The sequence below is a fragment of the Oncorhynchus tshawytscha genome, linkage group LG10 (assembly GCF_018296145.1).
Source record: "Oncorhynchus tshawytscha isolate Ot180627B linkage group LG10, Otsh_v2.0, whole genome shotgun sequence".
In the NCBI taxonomy this organism is placed as follows: domain Eukaryota; kingdom Metazoa; phylum Chordata; class Actinopteri; order Salmoniformes; family Salmonidae; genus Oncorhynchus; species Oncorhynchus tshawytscha.
The window spans coordinates 41,426,905-41,452,965 of NC_056438.1; the positions used below are offsets into that span (position 1 = coordinate 41,426,905).

General features: G+C 42.3%; 1 protein-coding gene across 8 annotated transcripts in view; it reads left to right on the forward strand.

Annotated features, from left to right (window-relative positions):
* tnk2b (tyrosine kinase, non-receptor, 2b) overlaps positions 1-25,351 on the forward strand; it is a 116,754-nt gene extending 91,403 nt beyond the window's left edge. For 2 of the 8 annotated variants that reach the window (XM_024435201.2, XM_024435198.2), the window contains exons 4-16: positions 4,105-4,368; positions 5,464-5,616; positions 6,375-6,658; positions 7,028-7,154; positions 7,259-7,405; positions 7,989-8,083; positions 9,327-9,521; positions 10,013-10,104; positions 10,441-10,560; positions 11,202-12,712; positions 22,292-22,387; positions 22,889-23,016; positions 23,414-25,351. In XM_024435201.2, coding sequence (XP_024290969.1) covers positions 4,105-4,368; positions 5,464-5,616; positions 6,375-6,658; positions 7,028-7,154; positions 7,259-7,405; positions 7,989-8,083; positions 9,327-9,521; positions 10,013-10,104; positions 10,441-10,560; positions 11,202-12,712; positions 22,292-22,387; positions 22,889-23,016; positions 23,414-23,420 — 3,219 coding nt within the window. In that variant the 3' untranslated portion in view covers positions 23,421-25,351. Of the gene's footprint in view, positions 1-4,104; positions 4,369-5,463; positions 5,617-6,374; positions 6,659-7,027; positions 7,155-7,258; positions 7,406-7,988; positions 8,084-9,326; positions 9,522-10,012; positions 10,105-10,440; positions 10,561-11,201; positions 12,713-22,291; positions 22,388-22,888; positions 23,021-23,413 lie in introns of those variants that run through there. The other 6 variants (XM_024435202.2, XM_024435200.2, XM_024435203.2 and 3 more) reach the window with 6 other exon arrangements.
* Positions 25,352-26,061: the final 710 nt, after the last annotated feature.

Here is a 26,061-nt window from a genome sequence, read left to right on the forward strand (position 1 = left end):
AATATATGCATATTATTTATTTGGATAGAAAACACTCTGAAGTTTCTTAAACTGTTTGAATGATGTCTGTGAGTATAACACAACTCATATGACAGGCGAAAACCTGAGAAAAATCCAATCAGGAAGTAGGAAATCTGAGGTTTGTTGTTTTTCGAAGCTTGGCCTATCAAAAACACAGTGTCTATGGGGTCAAATTGCACTTCCTATGGATTCCACTAGATGTCGACAGTCTTTAGAAACTTGTTTGAGGCTTCTACTGTAAAGGAGTGGCTCATAAGGGCCCAATTTTTCAGTTTTTGATTTGTTAAAAAAGTTTGAAATATCCAATAAATGTCGTTCCACTTCATGATTGTGTCCCACTTGTTGTTGATTCTTCACAAAAAATACAGTTTTATATCTTTATGTTTGAAGCCTGAAATGTGGCAAAATGTCGCAAAGTTCAAGGGGGCCGAATACTTTCGCAAGGCACTGTAAATATGCACTTTATCGAACAAAACATACATGTATTGTGTAACATGATGTCCTATGAGTGTCATCTGATGAAGATCATCAAAGGTTAGTGACTCCTTTTATCTATATTTCTGCTTTTTGTGACTCCTCTCTTAGGCTGGAAAAATGGCTCTGTGTGTTTTTGTGACTTGGCTCTGACCTAACATAATCATATAATGTGCTTTCGCTGAAAAGCCTTTTTGAAACCGGACACAATGGGTAGTTTAACAATAATTGTATCTTGCATTTGGTGTATTGCACTTGTTAATGTGTGAAAGTTACATATTTCTAAAAAAATATTTTTGAATTTCGCGCGCTGCCTATGTTGTCGAGCCTAGCCATAAGAAGTTTTAAGAGTAAACAGCATGTGTTTGATAAAAGACTGTGCCTATTTAAATGGAGATATCAGGGAGGGCAGCTATTACACCTTGAGGAATTACAGACAAGAAATCCTCAACCGTTTTGGAGCCAAATAAATAAGTTAGGACCAAAACGACATAAGAAAATTCCAATGGAAGTCAGGGAAGAGTTCTGATTTCTGATTTTACACAGGTACTTAAGGAGTGGGAGAAGGGGTGTGCTAGTTTGTTCTCATGTAACGAAAATGTGGCATATTTTGAGGATTAATTTTATAAAGACATTTGTTCCCTGAGGACTAAACAGGAAAATACAATGTTAGAACCCTCTTATATATGTAACCCATACTTAAATGAGGAGCTGTCTGTGGCAGAATTTAAGAAGGTGATTGACCCTGCAAAAAATGGGAAATCATTTGATATTGATATTGATGAGTTTTTAAAATCCCCTAAATTAATTGACGCCCTATATAATTTGCTCCAAATATGTTTTGAGTACAGTATACTGCCATCCACTTGGTATAAGTTTATAGTGAATCCCATTCCCAAATCTTCAAAAAATGATCCGAGAGTGCCACTGAACTATAGTGGCATAAGTTTATTAAGTACAGTTTATCAATTATATTTATCCATCCTCAACAATAGGCTAATTACAATTTCATTACACCAAAACATTCTAGTGGAAGACCAAAATGGTTTTCGTAAATCCAGAGCCTGTAATTAGTAATAGATTACATGAAGAGAAGCCTATTTTGCATGTTTCATTGATTTCCAGAAAGCTTTTGATTTTGTAAATAGGGATCTTTTAGCCTATAGTTTGTTAAAGATGGGTTGATGAGAAATGTTATCAAACAATCCAGTCTCTTTACAAAGTACCAGTTGCTTGTGTGCGTGTTAATGAATTATTGTACAAATTGGTTTCCCACACCCTCGGGTGTAAAACAAGGAGACGCCTTATCACCGATTTAGTTTGCTTTGTTTATAAATGATTTGGCAAAATAAATTAAACAGTTAAATATTGGAGTAAGATATGATGATGAAATGCTAAGTTTTCTTTTATATGCTGATTATATTATTTTGATGGCAGACCCTGAACAAGACCTGCAGAACATGTTATTATGTGCAGTCAATTGTTGTAAAAGATGGAGACTCATGATTAACAGACAAAAACACAGATGATGCATTTTTAGAAAACCAGCTCCTAAGAGAAGTATTTTCAGTTTTGTTTTGGTGAAGATAGCATTTATAAATATTTGGGTATTTTTATTGATGAACATATTACCTTCCTATACGGACCATCTGCCCTGGCCGACTCAGCAAGAAGAGCTCTTGGGGGAGTTATAGGAAAAACAAAGACTCAAAGATATAGGTTAGGCTGCGTATTCCAAACTTTATCAGACATGCGTGTGTCCCGTTCTGGACTATTCAGCACGAGTGTGGGGTGCCAAGAGGTATTTTAAAAACAAACATGTTCATGCAGAGCAGTAAGTTACTTTTTAGGTGTCCACAAGTTTGCACCTATACTTGCAATAACAGTGGACATGGGCTGGGAATCCTGTGAGGTGAGATGGAAGGCGTGTATGGTGAGACGTTGAAATAGACTGTTGGATATGCCAACTGCCAGAATAGCTAGTGAAGTTTTGGATCTATCCATAGGGGGAGCCTGGACAACAGTCTGACTGTGAACATCTGTATGAAAACCAAATTAAGGGAGACAGAGATATGATTAAAAAACAACTGTTGATGCAATATGGAAAAAAATGGGTGGAGAAGATCAGGGATATTGCACAATAATGAAAAATATCTCAAATGAATATGCAACCATTAAATTAACTGGATTAGCATGAGAAGCAAAAAGTTATTTTACTTGCTGATCTAAAAGTGGACCTTTTCCTTCCAAAAACATTTATTCCGCACTGGAATCAAAACTGTGCTCACTCATTCGTTCTCATCCATTCATTGTTTTTGTCGCTCTCACGACAAGTTTCTACAATAATCTCATCCAAATGTGTATATTTTGACTTTGATCGAGCTTTTCCACTATTAGTAGCCATTTTGAACTTTTTCGGTTTTGAGAAAAGTTTGTAGAAGAGAACGAACAGCTGCATAATGTACCATCTACTGTATCTTGCCTATGCTGCTCTGTACCATCACTAATTCATATATCCTTATGTACATATTCCTTATCCCCTTACACTGTGTATAAGACAGTAGTTTTGGAATTGTTAGTTAGATTACTTGTTGGTTATTACTGCATTGTCGGAACTAGAAGCACAAGCATTTCGCTACACTCGCATTAACATCTGCTAACCATGTGTATGTGACAAATAAAATTTGATTTGATTTGTAAACTACCGTGCGTCCTGTTTGCTTTCACATGAAAATGAAACTGTCGCGCACAGCTCTAGCATGATGGATGTTTGTCGTACAAAGGGTGTTCACATACTTCTGGAAAGCCCAGATCATTGGCTATCTAGCTAGCTATGTTTCAAAACGATAGGTGGTCATTGGACCAAGTGAACACTGTCAATCAAGTGAACACCGCTCGACTAATTGGTGCGTAATAATGGCTGACCTTCATGGGCTAATTTGAAGTGTTGTGTAGCCAATACGTAATGTAGAATGATTAAACAAGTTTGGTTGCCTTCTAGAGTGTCTGAGGATTGCACAGAAACCGAACATAACCGGGTTAAACAACGTTTTGCCAATTTTTAGATTTCATTTTGTTGGAAGAGTTGGAATTCACTCAAAACGCTTTATACAACATGGATCGGGTTAGGATATAGAAATTTATTTTATCAAACAAATCTATGCTACATATCTCTGGGACCCTCAGGATGACAAATCAGAGCAAGATTACTGAATATAAGTAGATTATTTACTGTCAGAGGTGAATGTATCGAACCAGTTGCCTTGATAAATGTTTTGTTGTGCATTATCTTCAAACAATGGCATGGTATTTCTTCGCTGTAATAGCGACTGAAAATTGGACACTGCTGTTAGATGAACAGTAATTTTAAGCTTTCTGACAATATAAGACATGTCTATCCTGGAAAGTTGGCTGTTGTTTACAACAACATTCTAGTTACATATCGCATATTGAGCAGCAACTGTCCCGATTTTGGGACACTGATCCTGTGGAGGATAACTCCTGGACTAGAGCACCCAAAGACTCATTTACAGAATTCATTAAGAGTGGAGCACATATTTTTGTTCATGTTGTATTGACACTCTCTTTCTCTCTCTTCTCTTTCTCCAGGTGTTCAGTGGGAAGCGTCCGGATGGCGGGGACATCCAGCAGGCGGCGCCCACCTCCTCCTTCCGCAAGCTGTCCCCCACGCCACCCCCAGCTGTTGAGGGGGGTCCTCAGTCCCTGTCCCAGCCCCCCCAGCACCAGGCCCTCACCTGTCTGATCAGTGAGAAGGACCTTGCTCTCTTCGAGAAGCTCGGCGACGGCTCCTTCGGGGTGGTCAAGAGGGGCGAGTGGTTCACGCCCGCCGGGAAAGTGGTGAGAGGGACTGAGGTGTGGGAGTGTAGTGTTTGGGTACTATACTGTTTGTGTGTGTATGTGTGTTGGAAAGGCTGGTAGTGGGAGAGGTATTGGTCTGTATCGTACCCCTATAGGCCCCCGTTTAGAAAACAGGGTCCCATCTAGACACACCTAATAACACACATGCTTCTGGAACACTTCTGGAACGCTTGAGGTATACAGTAGTAGGGATCAGGATAGAAAGACAGAGGAAGAGAGGGAATAGGATATAAAAGTCTCTCACGATCACCCTGGGAAACAAAGTATCAGTGGGTTCAAAGTTCAAACCGTGACAGCGTGTGAAAAAATGACCAAAACACCCTCCCTTCAACATCTGTTCTGGTCAAACCCTTATAACCCCTATAGATTTGACCTTGAGAGAGGGAAGGAGCAAGGGAGTGATGAAGAGAGAATCTTGTCCAAACACTCTCTAGCAGTGACCACAACATGGCCAGATGGAAATAGTAAATCCAGGTGCAGTGTCACAACAGAACGGTATCCAAGGGAATAGTTTACAAAACATTTAAGAACAGGGGTATTCAAATCTTACCCTCTGAGGTCCGGAGCCTGCTTATTTTCTGTTCTATCTGATAATTAATTGCACCTACATGGTGACCCAGGTCTCAATCACTCCCTGATTTTGAGGGGGAAAATGAAAATAAGCAGTAGAACTGGCTTTGAGGTCCAGATTTGAATTTGAGGGCCATAGAACATCTAGTCCAGTGGCTAACCACCAATCTAATGGGAATAAGATCAGCTGATCTACTATGTTATGCTGTAGTAGGACCTCCATTCCCGTCTTTTTTATCCTACTGCATAATTTAGAATAATTTACCTCATAATTTCAGCAAGTTTCCGTTGTCCTTATCAGCATTTAGATTAGTGTGTAGGGCAGGCCAACTTGTACAACAAACAATAAAGTAAAAAATTATCTTGTTCAGGAAGTGCAACTTGGTGCTCTATTGTCTCCTTGTTTAAGACTGTTCTGCGGCCTCCAGACTGTTAGTAAGTGCAACTGGCTATCAATAGCTTTCCCTTTGGATTTTGATTTCGCATTTTGCTAACATGGTCTCCCATCTTTCTCTCCAGTTGACTGTAGCGGTCAAGTGTCTGAAGACAGACATGCTGAGCCAGCCGGAGGCGTTGGACGACTTCATCTGCGAGGTCAATGCCATGCACTCCCTGGACCACCAGAACCTCATCAGGCTGTACGGAGTGGTGCTCACACATCCCATGAAGATGGTATGGACGGGCACACACAACACATGTTAAATACTTAATTTGAGTCCCCAAATCAGATTACATTTGCAAAGGATCATGGATACAAAATGCACCTTCTTCACCCATGACAGCTGACACAGGGCGATATCTTTCCAGCTGCTTTGCTTTTCTTTGTTTTGCTTTTTGTACATGCTTGTGTACATGCCTAAATAGCAGCACCACCAGCTTACACTCAAAACCTATACTGTTCATAAGTGCAGACAATGTCAAGTTTACAAACTGTGTGAACCCTTTAAATAATATCAAGGGCAGAATCTCAAGGCCTCCGGTCCACACCCGACAGAGCAATTGAGACAAAAGGCCAAAAATAAGGGCTGATGACACTCTGTTCTTTTCATCTCTGCGTCATTACCTCCCAGTACTTCCTCAGTATTATTTTGTATTGATTTGGAGTCGACCAATAATGTTATTGTTGTCACCTCCTTACCCCTCCCCCGGCGCTCTCCTCAGCACCACTCCCTGTAAAGCAGGGTTTCCCAAACCTCTCTTAAAGTACCACCAGCTGTTCTACTTATTTTGCGTATTGCCAGACTGGTAGCAGATTCAATCAGTCAACAAGCCCTTCATTAGTTGAATTTTGTGTGTTAGCTCAGGAATAAATCAAATACCTGGAGGTACTCGAGAAGAGATTTGGGAAACACTGCGCTAAACTCTTGGGAGCTCACAGACATTACAGTTTTGTTCCAGCCCAGCACTAACAACACACCCTCCTTCTCCAGGTGACCGAACTAGCCCCGCTTGGCTCCCTCCTGGAGCGCCTGTGCTGCGTTCGGCCACAAGGCCCCATCCTCATCCACATGCTGTGCCAGTACGCCGTGCAGGTGGCGTGCGGCATGGCCTACCTAGAGCAGCGGCGCTTCATCCACCGTGACCTGGCCGCCCGCAACATCCTGCTGGCGTCGGCCCAGAGGGTAAAGATCGGCGACTTCGGTCTGATGCGGGCGCTGCCCAACAACCACGAACACTACGTCATGCAGGAACACCGCAAGGTGCCGTTCGCGTGGTGAGTGGGATGGGGAAAGGGGGTGGTGGTTGAGGGGGAGAGTGCAGTGGGAAAGGGAGTGTGTGTGTTGCCACCGGAGGAGGAAAGGTTGGCGTGTATTTGTGTGTCGGTGTATTCAGTAGGCAAACGTTGTCTGACGTTGCAGATAGAATGCCACGAATAGAGCGGACATGTTTCTGTTATTTTACATGCATGAGACATGTTTGTTCTAAGTTAAGTCTTTTTTATCTGAACATTCTACAACATTGTGCCCTGGGGAATAAGCCCCTGATGTGGCTATGCATAGTGTGTGTGTTTTTTCCACTTTCTCATCACCTTCTTAAGGTGTGTTTGCTGTGTGTGTTTGCTGTGTGTGTCCTCCACCTCCAGGTGTGCCCCGGAGAGCCTGAAGGCGCGGACATTCTCCCACGCCACAGACACCTGGATGTTCGGGGTGACGCTGTGGGAGATGTATACCCATGGACAGGAGCCCTGGCTGGGCCTCAATGGCAGCCAGGTACACGCATACACACACACAAAATAAAAAATACTAATATTTTAGGGTTTTATGTCAATGGTTCATTGTGGGTTCAATTTAAGTATTTTGTGTATGTGTTTCAGATCTTACACAAGATTGACAAGGAGGGTGAGCGTCTACCCAAGCCAGAGGACTGTCCCCAGGACATCTACAACGTCATGCTGCAGTGCTGGGCCCAGAAACCTGATGACAGGCCCACCTTTATCGCCCTCAGGGAGTTCCTGCTCGAGGTACCCACTTCCCTGTGTGTGTGTGTGTGTGTGTGTGTGTGTGTGTGTTGTTTTAAAAAAAATTTAACTAGGCAAGTCAGAAAATTATTATTTTCAATGGCAGCCTAGGAACATTGAACTGCCTGTTCAGTGGCAGAACAACCGATTTGTACCTTGTCAGCTCAGGGATTTGAACTTGCAACCTTTCGGTTACTAGTACAACGCTCTAACCACTAGGCTACCCTGCCGTGTGGGAGGTACATCAGTGTTAAACCAGTGTTAAACCAGTGTTAGTCGTCTGCGAGTCTATTTTCAATGTTTACGTTTGAGATTGAATACAAACCTTCATGTGTTAAATGGACCTATAGCCCCACCTAGTGAATCTTCTACTGTATGGGCATTACCAACTGAGGAATCCTAACTTGATGTTCGTGCTGAACTGATGTCAATGGAAGTTTTTTGGGGGAAAAACTCAATGTAGATTTTGGGCCCAAATGACTACATTTTGATGCCTTGTGCCCCAATGTTTGGGTGTAGTGTTAGTTAAACGTACTCAAACTTGGTGTTTGTGTGCGTATGTATGTGTGTGTCCATTCCATTCCAGACCATGCCAACAGACATGTGCGCGCTGCAGGACTTTGAAGAGTCCGACAAGCTTCAGATTCAGGTCAATGACGTGATCACCATCATCGAGGGCAGGTATGTGTGATCAACTAATGAACTGTAAATCAATATTCTGTCATTGTGTTTTTCTATGCATGCTTGTGTATGTGCATGTGTCTGCAACTTCTTGCATGCCTTTGGGAGTGTGTCTGTGTTATTGGGTGTATGTGTGTGTGAAAGAGAAGAAGAAGAGAGCGAGAGAATGAAATAAATAAGGTACAACCACGGAGACGGACAAACAAATAAAAAGCAAAAGTCAGATTGGACTCATTGTGTAAACAGTCAAGTTTAGAAAAGACAGAATAAGAGGGAGCTCAACCACAAAAAATATAAACCACAAAAGACAATACTTTAGCATAGTAGGTTGTTTAGGAATGGGACACTCACTTTTAGCTCTCCTGGTAGCGGAGTAGGCCGGGCAGCATTGAGGTCCAACCCCAAGACATCTGGTGGGTCCATGGAGTTCCCTAGGTACAGGCTAGAAAGAGAGGAGGAGGGAAAGAGGGAGAGAAAGGGGGAGAGAGAGAAAGTGGGAGATAGTAGAAGAGAAAGGATGAGAGGGATAGTGGAAGAGATCAATAGAGGGGGTAGAAAGGAAAGAGAGAGAGGGGACATTTATTGACTTACCTTACCAAGAGGTTCTCTACCCGAGTCTAGCCATAAATCAGGTGTACAGTGGTTCACACCAGGTTCCACAACTGCTTATCCAACCTGCCTGTGTGTATAATATTAATATTTTATTAGGATCACCATCAGCTGTTGCTGAAGTAGCAACTGCTTTTCCTGGGGTCCACACAAAGCATAACACATTACATAATACAGAACATTAAAGGGGCAAACAGCAGTTGCTACATACTTTTTTTTCATACATTTTTAGTTCAACAGTCGTACCCCATCAGAACCCAAAATATAAGCTTTTATCTCCCATGTTTGTAAACAAAGTAAATGTAAACAAACACTATATAGCCTCAAAACATGGTTAAAACTATAACTGTGATATCATGGATGGTCAGTCCTTGCATCCATAGCTCCCTATTAATCCGAGAGTGGTTACGTTTCCCCAGCCCCATCCCTCAGCTTTTTACCAAAACGAGTGGGGAGAACCGTTTTGTTATAGTTTGTTATTGCCTATTTTTATGTCTATATGTTTATATGCCTGCTTGTGGTGGATGCGTGCGTGCCATGCCTATATATCTGCACCCACCTGTGTGTGTCTGTCTGTACCTGAATGTTTTCTCACATTCACCTGTACGTCGACCCACCTCCCTCTCTTTCTCAGAGCGGAGAACTACTGGTGGCGGGGCCAGAACAAGCGCACGCTGAAGTTGGGCCAGTTCCCCAGGAACGTGGTGACCTCGGTTGCAGGCCTGTCGGCCCATGACATCAGCAGACCCCTCAAACACAGCTTCATCCACACAGGCCATGGAGACACAGACCCACACCGCTGCTGGGGCTTCCCGGACCGCATCGACGAGTAAGACATATCCTCAGAACTTGTGCTTCTATCTACTTGTAGCGATATGTGCCGCTTACAGTGCAATTTTTTTTGTAATTGTTTGTTATACTTGCAGGACCCACAGCCTTAGCAAAAAAAAGTAGAGTTGTTTTTTTACCACTAGAGGACAGTAGACTATTGTTCATATTACTGTCTATTCATGAAATTTCTATCTGCAACGTTCGACAACTGAACATGGCCCAGGGTTGGATAAGCAGATCTGAAACCTGGGGCGAGCCTCTGTACACCTGATTTATGGCTAGCCCCGGGTAGAGAACCTCTTGGTATGGTAAGTCAATAAATGTCCCCTCTCTCTCTCTGACTCGCTTGCTGCATCTCTCTTTCTTTCCTTTCTACCCCTTCTCTTGCTCTCATCCGCTATCTCTCTCATCCTCTCTCTCCATCACCCACTTTCTCTCTTTCCCTCCTCCTCTTTTGCTCTCTCGCTCTCATCCCCTCTCTCTTTCTAGTCTGTACCTAGGGAACCCCATGGACCCACCAGATGTCTTGGGGTTGGACCTCAATGCTGCCCGGCCTACTCAGCTACCAGGACGAGCAAAAAGTGAGTGGCCCATTCCTAAACAACCTACCATGCTAAATTTTTGTTGGTGACTCAAGCAATTATCGTCACAATGGCATGTTTTTCTTCGTGGTTTATCTTTTTTGGGGTTGATATTTTTTGGTTGAGCTGTTCTGAACTTGACTGTTTACACAATGAGTCCAATCTGACTTGTACTCGTCCCTTTTTGCTTTTTATTTGTTTGTCCATCTCCGTGGTTGTACTTTATTTATTCCATTCTCCCGCCCTCTCTTTTTCTCTTTCACACACTTTTGTGATCTCCCTCTATCGCTCTCTCCTGTACCCCTCTCCTTCCCTCTCTGGTGGTGGCATTTTCAGAGGAGGCACCTACTCGTCCCCCCCAGCCGTTGGTGCTTGTCAAGAGTAAGTGTAGTGTCTCGCTCCAGCTCACCCATTGCTCCTGCCCTCTCTGTTATCTCCTAGCTCCAGTCTTCAAAGGTACACTGTGTGCAATTGCTCCTCTCATCTCTCTCTCTCCCTCTTCTCCCCATCCCTCCCTTTTTCTCTTTCCTTCTCTTCCCAGTTACTCCATTTCTCTTCTTCCTCCCTAACCTTGTTGTTTCTCCACCTCTCTCACTAACAGGTGTGCAGTCTGGGTTTCTGTGCATTGAGTGGTTAACACCTAACCAGAGAGTTGAGGAATTAAGCGTGTGTGGACCAACTTGTTGTGTATTGCAGCCTGGCTTAAAATAAATGTTATGGTTGTTTTTAACGTTTGTGTATGATTCCATCACCAAAAATATTCTAATCTTCTCTGTAAGATGTTGTTTGTTTCCGTTCATGTACAATGTATGAAATGGAAACAATTTATTTATATCCACACATTACAAATAGACACACTGAGGATTATTACCTTTTCATTTCAGGGACAACTACAGAGTCATTCAATATGTACATAAATAAATATTGCATCAAAGGCAGGCTTAAGGTTGATCACTCAAGGTAGACCGTTGGGGCATTGTGGATGGACTACAGTGCTACATGAGTAATGAGCAGTTACGGCGTAGAAGTATTGTAAAGTTGCCAAAGTCATCAGTTGCCAAAGTCTTTAAGTTGTATTTGTCTGTTTGTTTTTCAAGAGCCGTGCTATGACTCGGTGACTGAGGACGAGGAGCTGACCGCCTCAGGCCTCAAGGGGCTGTCGCTACTGAAAGCGGGCTCCATCAAAGGCCTCAAGCTGAAACCCGCCACATGTGTCTCCGCCTCAAAACAGGGGGGCCGTACTATGGGATCAGGCCACACCCCCAGTGATGTGTCACTCATCGACTTTGGAGAGGAGGTTCCCCCGGCCGCATCCTCCCCCTCCCCAGTGGTGGAGCTCCAGGTGCCCTCGTTGGCCAAGCTGGCCCTGGACGCAGAGTTTATTCTGGATCGTACTCCTACCCAGAGCCCGTGGCGCTCGCTGCCCCGCCCCTTACACCCCACGCCAGTGGTGGACTGGGATGCCCGGCCCTTACCTCCACCTCCTGCGTACGATGACGTGGCACAGGACGAGGAGGACATGGAGGTGAGCTCCATCAACTGCCTGAATCAGCAGCAGGGGGGGATGGGTGTGAGCCACAGCCCCACAGAGACCTTGCCGGCTGGTGAGGAGAAGGCCATGGCCAGTGCAGCTGACAAACCCCTGGAGGACAACCTTTTCCTGCCCTCTAAGCAGGGCCTGGCCTCCACATCCTTCTCTCAGTCAGCTGAGATCTTTCAGGAGCTCCAGCAGGAGTGCATGAGGAGGCTCAATGTGCCCACGGGAGGAGGTCCCCAGCCCCCGTTGCTGTCCCCAATCTCCGGCCTCCAGTCAATGGACGTCCACCGCCAGATCATCTTGTTCTTCTCTGAGGACAAGCCCCAGGTCCCTCCACGCGTACCCATCCCGCCTCGCCCTGTCAAACGGGGGGACTACACCCGCTGGTCCGGTGACCTCTCCCTGTCCCTGACTCCAGCTTCTGAGGAAGTTCAGGACCGCCCCCCTCAGATCCCCCCGCGGGACCCCGTGTCACAGCCGGGCTCGCGCACCCCCAGTCCCATGGGCCAACAGGTGGGCTCCCCCCAGCAAAGGACAATGGTTTTCCCCAGTGCCCCTCCTCCGCCCACATACGGATCCTACCTCTCCACGTCCCCGGGGAAACTCATGCCCACCACACATAGCTTTGCCTTGGACCCCAAATATGCCGCACCCAAGGTCATCCAAGCACAAGCCCAGGGTAAGGACCTGGCCAAGGGGCCCTGCATCCTGCCCATCGTCCGTGACGGCCGCAAAATCAGCAACACGCACTACTACCTCCTGCCCGAGAGGCCGCCTTACCTGGACCGCTACGACCGCTTCTTCAGGGAAGCGGAAAATGTGCCGACTGGTGGCAGCAGTGGGATATGCGAGGAGAGGCGGCAGGCCAACACGGCCACGGTCAGGCCCATGATGGTCAACCAGCAGCCGCAGAACCAGGGGGGAGACCTCAAGCCCAACTTTTCCTCCAACAACAACACTAGCCTGGGCTTTCGGCTGGGCATGAAGTCCTCCCTCAGCCTGCCCAGGGTCAGCTCTGACGGGTCAGCCGGCAGGGCAGAGGGGGGAACCACAGCAGACGGGGTCAAGATGGTGAGTAGTACCAAAGGCTCCAGCCTCAGATTATTTATTTTTTAATCAGTAATCAGTTGATTTGATTTTCAATAACAAACGAACACAGGAAAGAACATGGCCTAATACACACAATCAAAGGGGGGAGGAAACCACTACTGTTATATTACAAAAACTAGAATGAGTAATGAAGAACACAAGAAAAGGTATACAAAAAAGTAGAAATAAATAAGAAATGTAGGATTTTTTTGCAGTATTTGTTTGTGCTGCGTTTGTAATTTTGTTCTGTGATGCCAAATCAAAGGCTTGGCTATAGGGACTTTGGACTTTTATGATGTAAATAAACCACAGCAGGGCAGTGTATTCAAGTACTGAGATGTGGTCCGCAGACACACACACACACCTTAACTTTTTGCAACAATGGGCAAAACTTTCTAACCAATCAATCTAAATCAACACTCTCAACCAATCAAGTATCCATCAAAGCTGATTTAAAAGATTACACTCTGGAATTACATTCAGAAAAATATTTGTTCTTTTTTTTTTATTCAGGGAATATCCATTGAGACCAGGGTTTAATTCACAGGGTTGAATTAATCACAGTAAGACAACAATCAAATACAATCTGAAACCAAACAGCGATCAATGCAATGTAGAAGAAATTCTAAATACAGAACACAATGTAAGAATAGCATTCCTCAGCTACTATGTCCTCAATAGTTTTAAATTGGGTTCCCTAGGTATAGACTAGAAAGAAAGAGAATGAGAGAGAGAGAGTAAGAGAGGAGGATGGAAAAGAGAGAGAGAAAGTAGGAGATAGAGAGAGTGGATGAAAAAAAGAGAGTGGGTGGAAAGGAACGAGAGAGATATACAGCAAGCGGGTCAAAGAGAGAGAGAGAGAGAGAGAGAGGGGACATTTATTGACATACCATACCAAGAGGTTCTCTGTCTGGGGCTAGCCATAAATCAGGTGTAGAGTGTACAATTGCGAGCGACACTAATACAGTACATCTTTGCCCCCAACCCATGTCATTGGCACAGTCTTAAGGTAAGCTCCAGGAATACCACTCCTAAAGGCAAGTCTGTGGGTTAAGTTGCAATAAACACCTAAATTGAATATACTATTGCTGTGCTCTTGATCAATTGATGAAAGTATGACTGCGTCTGAAATGGCACCCCATCCCCAAAAGTAGGGCATTATATAGGGAAGAAGGTGTCATTTCGGACACCAATCCCAATCTGCCTTCAGAACGTGCCTTCAGAAAGTATTCACACGCCATTGACTTTTTCCACATTGTGTTACAGCCTGAATTTAAAATGTATGACATGAATATTTTTTTTGTAACTGGCCTACACACAATACACCATAATGTCAAAGTGTAATTCTATTTTTTTTTTTTTTTTTTACAAATGTATTCAAAATGTAAAGCTGAAAATGTCTTTACTCAATAAGTATCCGACCCCTTTGTCATGGCAAGCCTTAATACGTTTAGGAGTAAAAATTAGCTGCATGGACTCAAGCTCACAGAACGGTTCCGCTGAAGCGCATAGCGCCTAAAAATAATTCTGTGCTCGGTTGAAACACTCACTACCAAGTTCCAAACTGCCTCTGGAAGCAACATCAGCAGAAGCACTGTTCGTAGGGAGCGTCATGAAATGGGTTTCCATGACCAACCAGCTTCACACAAGACTGAGATCACCATGCGCAATGCCAAGCGCCGGCTGGAGTCGTGTAAAGCTCGCCGCCATTGGACTCTGGAGCAGTGGAAACGTGTTCTCTGAAGTGATGAATCATGTTTCACCATCTGGCAGTCCGATGGACAAATCTGGGTTTGGCTACTTACCCAAATGCATAGTGCCCAACTGTAAAGTTTGGTGGAGGAGGAATAATGGTCTGGAGCTGTTTTTCATGGTTTGGGCTAGGCCCCTTAGTTCCAGTGGAGGGAAATCTTAATACTACAGCATACAATGACATTATTGATGATTCTGTGCTTCCACATTTGTGGCAACAGTTTGGGGAAGGCCCTTTCTTGTTTCAGCATTACAATGCCCCCGTGCACAAAGCAAGGACAATACAGAAATGGTTTGTCGAGATCTGTGTGGAAGAACTTGACTCGTCTGCACAGAACCCTGACAACCCCATTTGAACACTTATGGGATGATTTGGAACACTGACTGCGAGCCAGGCCTAATCGTCCAACCTCACTAATGTTCTTGTGGCTGAATGGAAGCAAGGCCCCGCAGCAATGTTCCAACATCTGGTGGAATGCCTTCCCAGAAGAGTGGAGGCTGTTATAGCAGCAAAAGGGGGACCAACTCCTCCATATTAATGCCCGTGAATTTGGAATGAGATATTCGACGAGCAGGTGTCCACATACTTTTGGTCATGTAGTGTACCTCCCTGAAATCTCTGTACCTCTGTACCCCATAAGGTCCCTCAGTCGAGCAGTGAATTTCAAACACAGATTCCAGGGAGGTTTTGCAATGCCTTGCAAAGAAGGGCTCCTATTGATAGATGGAGAAGGGAAAAAAGACATTTGATTATCCCTTTGAGCATGGTGAAGATATATAAATGACACTTTGGATGGTTTATCAATACACCCAGTCAATACAAAGATACGGGCATCCTTCCTTACTCAGTAGCCGGAGAGGAAGGAAACCACTTGGGATTTCACCATGAGGCCAATGGTGACTTACAACAGTTACATAGTTTAGTGGCTGTGATAGGAGAACTGAGGATGAACAACATTGTAGTTACGCCACAATACTAAGGGACAGATAGGAATTTACAGAATGACTACCTGGAGGAAAATGGGGGAGGGTCCTGCTTTTTCAATTTCAGTCAAGGGGAAGGTTTAGTATTTAAATCTAGTCCAGGGGGGGGGTCATGTAATTGAATTGATAAAATGTCCAAATTTGTCAGTGTTAGTATTAGTTGCTTATTAGGCTATATATCGATGTGTGCCCGATGCCGCCCCTCAGCTCTGATTCTCCACTGGGCGCGTAATATCAATTGTTTAGTGTGGTCTCGATCAAATGATCCATAGGGTATGAAGTACATGCTCAGAGAAGCATAGCGCCAAGTTTCTAAGATAGCTGCTGGGAAGGTGTAAATAAAAATAGGTTGCATTACACACCAACCCTTAGCCCCCCTTAGCCCCCGGCCTTCTCTGTTCTTGCTGATCAAATACTTGTTTTGTGTGCTGCTTAACCAGGAGCAGAGTCAAACGTTTATTCTGATTTCATTTTTTTTTTATTAGGCCTAGTCCAAAAAATATACCATCTTGCTCATGTACTAGCCTATGTTCTGTTCAATTTGAGAAGGGGTGTGTGAAGATGAGAAGGTGGACCGGTGTTCAACTTTGATAGCTGCCTACTACTATAATTGAATTTATTAAAGACAATATGTTTCTTGCCCATTCATGTATTTATCAGAGTTATTGCCCTCACAATAAGCCAGATTTAAGTAACTTGAAGCAGCAGCCGCAGCACAATCTATCGGAAAAGGACAGCTCATATATACTAAAAGTAGGCAAATTCAGGTAGGCATAATTCATTTCAACCATCTTCATTTTAATTAGACTTTACTAACAGCAAGTTGGCTTTGTGTTGGAGCATATTTCCTTCTATTTAAGAAATGAAAGGTATTCCTACCTGTTTGACAGATGAAATTAGGCTAATAGTCTAATAGCTCGGCTAGGGGTGAAAAATCCCCCAATTTGTGCCACAGTTTAGACTACCAATAGATGCTGCGGTCAGTCAGAGTTGAGTGTAGCCTAATGGCCAAAAAGGGCAAAGGTGCAATGTATTCAAGGTTTAAGTCATCTAAAGTTTTATATGTCTAACTCAATATCACAAACCTGATTTGCCCTAACAGAAAAAGCATCCCTACAAATATATAAATGTATTATAATCCACATAATTCAAACTAAATGAGCTGTAAGCAAGAGGAGAGAGACTGCATATGCTAAAGACAATCAGAAAGAATGTGTCTTTAACCCTACATTATAATATAACTTATTTTGAACAAAAGCCAGGAATGAGTGAGTCACTCAGCCCTATGTTTCTGTTCCTGCATCTGTTGCCTATTTGAGTGTTTGTTTTTAATATCCTAGTGAATCTGTGATCACCAAGCCTCATGCAACTTCAAAATGTTGGATAAAGCAATTTCACAAGTACATCTGTTTTTATTTGTTGCTATTCTGTATTAAAGGCTTTACATTTTTTTTCTCATTAGAACACTCTGGTATTATTTCAGTTATTTAGTGTTGTTTACACTTTTCCAAATGGGCAGAAAAATAATATTGTAATCTAACAGCACCTGTTTGTCATGCAACAGTATCTCTTGCGCTTTTGACAATCAATTGGAATGAGGCCTAACTCACATGATATGCCTAAAATTCTTATATCCACTAGTAAATCCGCTAATAAATAATCCAATTTTTCCTTTTGATTATTTAATGAACCTATATTAACCTAATTACTATGGGAATAAATATCACTGAATGATGGAAATATTTGAATAAAATAGGCTAATGCAATTGAAAGCAACAAATTGTTGCTGACTGAAATACCCAAAGTCATCCAATTGTTATAATAGGATTTGAAGCAATAGCCTACCAGTGTGTGGTCAACTATTTCAGCACCGGTTGGTGCTGCTTTGAGACAAGCATGGGGACTGGTCTTGATAAATCAATCCGATTTTTATTTTCACTACATCTCCATTTGGATATTGGTTAGCCTACAATTAGGCTGTGGAAATGTTAGGATGGTTTTGCTCTTCACTCTGTCGCTTAGTAGCCTAGGCCTACTCCCAACCGGTCACGGTGTACAGCACCATATTTTCCTAACGGAAACCATGAGGCCTACATAGGCTACTGTAAAATGCATTTCTGTTTTTCTTGAAACACCATATAATCACCAATATTAATCTATTTAATTAAGCAGAATTTCTAACAGTATAAACAACAAAACAAATACAATAATAATTTGCAAACAAATGGATAATCGATCCCATATGGTATGTTCTAACAAAAAAGGTTTTAAAGTCTCGTACAGCCAATATACAAACAGTCAAATGCATTTGTGAATTCATTCGCTTTACCCGACGTTGCGGTTTATTCAAAGCTCCCTTTATTATTTTATTTTGTAACTAAAATGCTTGACTGTATTTAAAGACATGGATGACTGGTGTGCTGTGCAACGACGTGCCCAAATTAATGATTTGATTGATATACTGTATATTGTAGTAGGCCTTTATGCCAATAAGTAAGTTATGTTAAAACAGCTACAGTAAACAGGACTCTTAGGCCTACAGCTCCATGTAATTTCAATAACTTAATTTTAATAAAAACCTTGAACCCACCTGTCCCTGACATTTCCGAAATATTTATATGTTCCACTCTAGCAGTATGCCTACATAGAGATAAATATAGTAAAACACTAAAACTTCCTGAGCATTTCTTCCTCCAAGCACCATGAAGGTCTACTGCGCAATATGGATATTAACAGTAGAATAGATGGGACTCGATGAGTAGCCTACCAATAGCCACCAGTCTAATAAATTATTTAATATACACAATCACAAAGAAATCCTTTTTTTTAATGTATAAGGAGGTCATAAAACAATGGTACTAAGACAATTTATTTAAAAATAACAGAATAGCATGTATGTATCTGTGCTATAGTAGCTGAGGCTGTGGCTGTGCAATGTCAATGAAATGAACTTGTTCATTTAGCAGACATCACATGCTTATATTCCCCAGCCCGTTACAATATGAACATGATGGAATATAACAGAATACAATAAAAAGGATATTTTCCCCAAATCTGTATTTACTGATTGTAATCAGTAGGCATGTAGCTGTGATTATTCTATGAAAACATTGTATTTTGAAAGAGAGACCATCTGTAAAACAATTTGTGTTCGGCAAAACTAGGTTAATTAAAAACCTTGGCATATGCTCTTTCGGATAGGGTATAGCAATCAAAGCATCTGACCTGCATGGACCTCTGTTGGATTATTTGGAAAAGTAAGTAAGCAAGCACCAACACGCTTCATGAAGACGCCCTCCAAGATCCCCTCTGGTGGTCGAACTAGCATTAATGGCAACAATGGCTGACCGTAAAATACTATGACTTCATGCACGCCAACATGCCATAACATTCCGCATCATCCCGCAAGCTGTGCTGCTGTATGATGCAACTTTTAAATGAGGACCCACTGTATAAGCACAAGCAAAATCCTAGAGGACAACCTGATACCAGACACTGGGAGATGATTCATCTTTCAGTAGGCCAATAACCCAAAACACAAGGCCAAATCTACACGAGTTTCTTACCAAGAGTTAAAGTGGCTGAGTTACAGTTTTGACATAAATCTACTTGAAAATCTATGGCAAGACCTGAAGATGTATAGCAATGATCAACAACCAATTTGACAGATCTTGAAGGATTTTGAAAGGAATAATAGGCAAATGTTGCACAATCCTGGTGTTGGTTCTACTAAGTTTTGACCCCGGGGTGTGAATACTTAAATTTGCAAACATTTCTAAAAACATGTTTTCACTTTGTATTGTGTGTAGATGGGTGAGAAAAAATGTATTCAAGCAATTTTGAATTTAGGCTGTAACCACAAAATGTGGAATAAGTCAAGGCGTATGAATACTGTATATTTTAGGGAAAAGAGTGCCATTTCAGACGCAGCCGTTGTTTTGTTGTTGCATGTGCCATCATTGAACAGGGGGGGGCAACAGAAGGCAATTCTTGACCAGTCTTTACATAACATTAACTCCTGTTTAGGCACTGTTTGTGTGCTTACTGTTTTGTTTGCTTGCTTGCATCTACTCCTTACTGGTGGATTGATTGCTTCCTCACTAAACTGAAATTCAATATTACAAACTGTAACCAAATTGCAATTGATGTAGAACAACCAAATATATCATTTGTGCACAGAGACCACTTGGGTGATGGATATACTGCGCCAAAGGCCTTGGAAAAGGATCAATAGGGAGTCTGGATTAAAGCAGTCTGTCAGTTACTCACTCTCACTCATTAAAGATAGTGATGCACCGCTATAACATTTTTGGCCAATGCCGATATCCAATATTTTCCTTGCCCCCCCCAATGATAATGATAACCGATATTTAAAAAATGCTCTAGTACAGTTAAATAGTTAACACACACACGCGCACATGGCACTGCATCTCAGTACAAGAAGCGTCAATACAGTCCCTAGTTCGAATCCAGGCTGTATCGCATCCGGCCGTGATTGGAAGTCCCATAGGGCGGCGCACAATTGGCCCAGTGTCGTCCGGGTTTGGCCGGGGTAGGCCGTCATTGTAAATAAGAATCTGTTCCTAACTGACTTGCCTAGTTAAATAAAGCTTACACACACACCACACTGACCAAAACGTAATTTTGTTAATAACATAATAATTTAATGCGTTCATACATTTTTTATATAGTGTAATCAATGTGTAATAACTATCACTCGTATTTCAAATTCACAACGATTCGATAATTGCTGATTCGTCGATAAGTATGCTGATACTGGTAAAGTTGTCTCGTGCACCTACAGTGCTGGTCATTAAAAAAGCTAGCTAGTTCATGGATGCCAACAATGTTCTTCCTCAAAAACATAGCAAAACGAATTTACTGTTCCAGTAGCTATATTTAGCTAGCTAAATATATAGCTAGGTGTCATCATCTAAAATAACCCTAATTTATAAGACGGTTCTTATTTGATTAATGGTGGTCGGACCCATCTATGTGAAGCTAGCCACAATAAGGATTAGCCACAATAGCGGACTTTGCGGTTAGCTTTCAAAATAAAAGTGTGTCTTTAAACAGTGATGCAAATGAATACAAATAGTAGAATTATCCCATAATTGAATAGATCATGCTATATGAGGTTGGAATGTTTCTATATAAAATCAACAAGACAATTTATTAATTTGACAAAATATTTTGAAATCACACTGGATGTATTATACTTTAGAATTGCATTAGGGGCATACTTATTTCATTGTATAGCCTTACCCCATGTCATTGATCCACAATCCATAGGTATCGGTCTACTCCGTGACACCCAGAGAACATTAGCGTCGTAGCTCTTATTGCGGGACTCTGAAACAACTGTGAATTGAGCCACATTTATTGGCAACCTTTGAGTATTGAACACTATTCCCGAGGAAAAAAAATACTGCACAGATGTTTTGGAGACTGATAACTCTGAGGAGGACGTTGGGGGAAAAAATATATTGGGTATTGAGTAGACTGATACCCCATTTCTTCCCCAATCCTTAGGTAAAGCTGTACAGCGCAATATGAATGTATATACACACAATAGGCTGACTGGGGAGGTGATTTCACAGTCACAGTCCCGCCATAAGCGCTACAATGATAATTTTGGCATAAACCTTCACAGTTGTGTTCTGTGGGTGTAGACTGATACCCCATTTCATTGCTTCACATTCCAACCTTGTTTAACATTATCTAGCGTAAATATGGCATGATTCCACCTACTGTAACATTCTGCATCGCTTTCAAATATGTACTTTTATTTTGAAGGCAAACCGCAAATTCCACTATTGTGCCTAATCCTTATTGTGGCAAGCTTCACACCACAACACGGTCAGGTCGAGCCTCACTAGCCAGATGAAGCTAGCTGGCTGCTTATAACGTTAGCTTTGGGCAACAGGGTTAAGTAGCTGGCTAGCTATTTATTTTCATGAACTGAAGTTCAATTCCAGTAGGCGAACAACAAGTGGCTACCTAGCTAATACTTACTCACAAGGAGTCCTAGTCCAAGGAGTCCTTGTTTTCAGGTTGGTTGTATTGGTGCTAGCTAGGTAACGCTACCAAGCTAAAGTTAGCTAGCTACCCCAGAAGTTGCGCTCGAACAAATAATGCTTTATTACCAACGCGGTATTGTAAACACGTCGTTCGTGGCCGGTGGTTGCTTGCTGCAGACTTTTTTGTACAGCTTTGACAGTGCTACTGATTAGTGGTGGCACTTGGCTTGCACGTGCAAATTCAGAACACACAACATTCTATATTAGAACTGTGTCAAATTAAAAGCATATTTAACGTATCAAATAGTGTTATTGTAAAATAGTGTTATTTGACGTGTATCTTTTTTGACACGCAAAGTCCCAAACGCCGATATGTTCACCGATATATCGTGCATCCCTAATTAAAGCACTCACTCACTCATTATAGAATTTACTCACTCACTGCAATCTGATTCACTACCCTTCTCCAAAAGTGTGCACTCATTTACTCCCTCATGCATTTAACAGCATTGGATTGGTGCAAGGATGGCTGCAGACACTTTCCACCATATTCCTCACACCAGTCTATTCCTTTTAAATCCATGAGGGGGAGTGTGTGAGTGCACACTTTGGGATAAGGGTAGAGAAACATAATGTAGCCAATCACTCACACCAAAAGAATGACAGACACTCAAAAATGCATAATTGAATTACTCTTGATAAGTTTTTGTTTATGTTGTTTTGATTGACAGCAGAGGTCTGCCGAGCTGATTGGTCAGTGTAGCAGCAACATTGACCTAATTTGTTGTTTGTGTGGCATCCACAGGTGCAGGAGGCGGTCCATGGCGTGACTATAGAGGAGTGTCAGACAGCCCTCCAGAACCACAACTGGAACGTGCAGAAAGCTGTGCACTACCTCAAGGTAGGGGCCCTTGGCGGTAGTACACTATTACCTTGCCACACTATTGAGCTGTACGTTACACATCCACCTTAATTGCTGAAACCGTACTGGAAAGGATCGTGCAGATGCAAAAAATCTGATCACAGCACAGTTTGAGTGGGCACAATAGTGTATAAAGGGTCTATTATACCAGTGATCACCACAGCCCTAGTAAACCTTCTACAAGTCAAGAGTAAATAATTAGATCTGAGCCTTAGGAAGTTGTGTGTAAAAAGCATGAGTTGACCCACAGTTGGAGAGTTGCTGAGTAAAGGAATAGTAAACTTATGAAAAAATATTCACATGCAAAAAAAACTCTCAATGATTTGTAAACAGGCAGTTGTAGATGTAGATTGTGTGACTTCATTTTTCTTTCGGACGTTGTGCAAATAGAACAGCACTAGCTTAAAAACGGTATTGAAATATCTGATGATGGATACATAAGTTCTGATGGTGAGTTGTAACTGATCCTGTTGCTCTCAGGTTGAGCAGCTTTTCTGTCTTGGCCTGAAGACCAGGACAGAGTGTCTCAAGGTGCTGGAGATGTATGACTGGAACCTGGAGGTGGCCAGCACTCAGCTCCTGGACTCCTACGGCTCCGTCCGGCAAAGGTAAAATAGGGACCCCATGGAACATAGAGAATTTAGGAGAACCTAACCCTGCTGGGCAGGCTTTTGCTCCAGACAAGCAGGCATGTTCAGTAGGGCACACTCACTGTTACAAAATGTTTTTAAATTAAAAATGTAAATTCACTTTTCTTATTGGACACGTCCAGGTAGTCTCCCCATCTCAGTCAGTTTTATTCAGTTTGGTACAAGACACTGATTCTACTAATCAAGAATCAGTTAGTTGTGTCTTACTGCTTGGTCCAGCCCTATAACCTCTGATATACTCTGTCTATCCACAACTTCAACTGTATTGACTCACGTTAATCTAGCATCAAATAAACTAGATGGAATTGTGAATTTACTTTGATTACTTCAATATAAACCTCTCCTCTGATTGCAGGCGGTGACCGATGTCACAAGGAGCAACGGCTGAGTCCGTTCAGAACTCTTTTCATTCATCAGCGGTCTTTGAAGGGGCGGAGTCTGCTACCGTCTCTCTGTTACGATTTGCCAGATGCATCCAATATGCAGTCCACACTGAGGACCTGGAAGCTAACCCGCACTAACACCGAATAGGAGCGGAAGTCTGCTTAGAACGCAAGGAGTGGAACCATACTCTTGAAGGGACCATGTTGTCTGCTGGTCCCTTACCTATAGCTCAGCACTGAAGGAAAAATGTCCTCTTTCGGTGCTGGTCTACCCAATTCAGTTATATCACTGCCACAATAGACCAACTTAGATTACCCCTTTGTGTTATTACTAACTTATATGAATCAGGGTCTTATTGCATCCCTTTGAAAATCAACAGAAACGGCAGTACCATAGTAAAAGAGTAGACCTCTCCTCTGCCAAAGCACTCCCCTACACCCCTACTGTATGTGTGCTGTGTTAGGCCCCTCAGTTTGGATAGGGACTTTGTTTTCGGGTTGTCAGCATCTTTCTGCTGCAATGCCTGCCTTCCCAGGCCTCCCAAGGTGCTCTACTGCGTTTCAGCAGAGGTCAAAGTTCAAAAAGCCCACCTGAAAGGAGAGAACGAACATTAAAGAGAACTAAACAATATGCATCTGGTCCACGTTTAAGTGGACTCCTTTTTATGTTCTGTTCTACAGAGTTCTATTTGATTTATATTAAGGAAAGGAATTACTTTTTTTATGCACACATACAGTATATTATATATAAGAAGAGTTCAGATGTTTTGAGTTTATATATTTGCAGCGAATATGTGCTGAAATGTGGTGTTTTTTCTTTTTAGTTCTCTGTTCTTTCAAATATTTTGCTTTTGAACCGGTTGTTTGAAAAGGACATATTGAAAATGTTCAACTCTCTTGAGATGTTTTATTTTCATTTGATCAGTTAAGCCGTTTATGTTAGAATGTGCTCCCCCTGAATTGAGTTCACTTGTGGCTCTAAGTACTATTAATTTGATCCACTCCAAATGTCCATTTAATCGTTCCCTACTGGTGACCAGAACGATTTGACACCTGACTCTTTTTTTGTGCTCCCTCACTATCTACTCTTAAGTACTTTTACCACACAAAACTACTGTTGAAAATGGCCCACTGGCTTGCTTATTTTCAAAGCACATTGATACTTAAATAATTAATTAAGAACGTTGCCAGTGCTCCAGGACAAAGATTTCCCGAGCAGAGACAATACCCCTAGTAACTAGTCTTTACCTCAACTATTAGGAGCTAAAACCTTTAGTCAGCACCCATAGGGTTGCAGAGAATTTTGAGGGGAAGAAATGTCAGTACTGGCCCTAGTTGGTTACTCACATCAAGCACATACAAGATCCAAAATGTCACAATACTGGATTAGACTCGGACAATAAAGTATGCAGACCTCTCAAAACCTAGAACAAACTGTAATGTAAAATGTGAGTGTCTGTTTTCGATGTATTTTCTATACTGTGCTATCCTCTATATTCATCATAGACCAGTGGAGCAGAGATTCTGCAATGGTTGCACGCAACCTGCTGTTTTCCGTGTGTTATGATTCAAATTGTGTTTTTGAACATTAAGATCTTTTATAGTTGATTCCAATATGTAAATAAGTCTTACCTGAGAAGGCCTGAAAACTAAACTCAAATCAGTTAAAATTCCAGCACAGACCAACGCGGTTAAACTGGCAGACTCCAAGTAGACCACTCCTACCAGTGTAGCGGGCTTGCAGGCTGGTCTTTCCCCAGTCTTTCTGTAGTCACTGTACCAATTTGGATGTTTGACTGGGTTTGTGCTTGTATCTGTGTGTGAAACAGACTGTCTAGACATTCTCCAGTGTCTGTTTGTGAACACAGTGTACTGTCTCATAAACACTTTGCTCGTGTTACAAACTCAAACTTTGTCTCCTTGCCCTGTTCTTTCAGTCGTTTGCCCTCGCAGATAAGGTCTGGATGTGTTAAATCAATTTGACAGTACGCCCCATAGCCTATTGCAGGATTTAATAGTAGTGACGGGGGCTTTTGCAGGATTTAATTATAGTGACGCCCAGCCCGTGAACGGGACCGTTATCATCATCTGACACTAATTAGCATAACGCAACGGACATAAATCTTCCTAGAAAATATTCCTATTCATGAAAATCACAAGTGAAATATATTGGAACACAGCTTAGCCTTTTGTTAATCACCCTGTCATCTTAGATTTTCAAAATATGCTTTACAGCCAACGCTAGACAAGCATTTGTGTAAGTTTATCATAGCCTAGCATAGCATTATGCCTTGCTAGCAGCAGGCAAACTTGTCACGGAAATCAGAAAAGAAATCAAATTAAATCCTTTACCTTTGATGAACTTCAGATGTTTTCACTCACGAGACTCCCAGGTAGACAGCCAAAGTTCATTTTTCCCAAAAGATTATTTTTGTAGGCGAAATAGCTCCGTTTGTTCTTCACGTTTGGCTGAGAAATCGCCCGGAAATTGCGGTCACCACAACACCGAAAAATATTCCAAATTAGCTCCATAATATCGACAGAAACATGGCAAACGCTGTTTAGAGTCCATCCTCAAGGTGTTTTTCTAATATCTATTCGATAATATATCCGTCGGGAC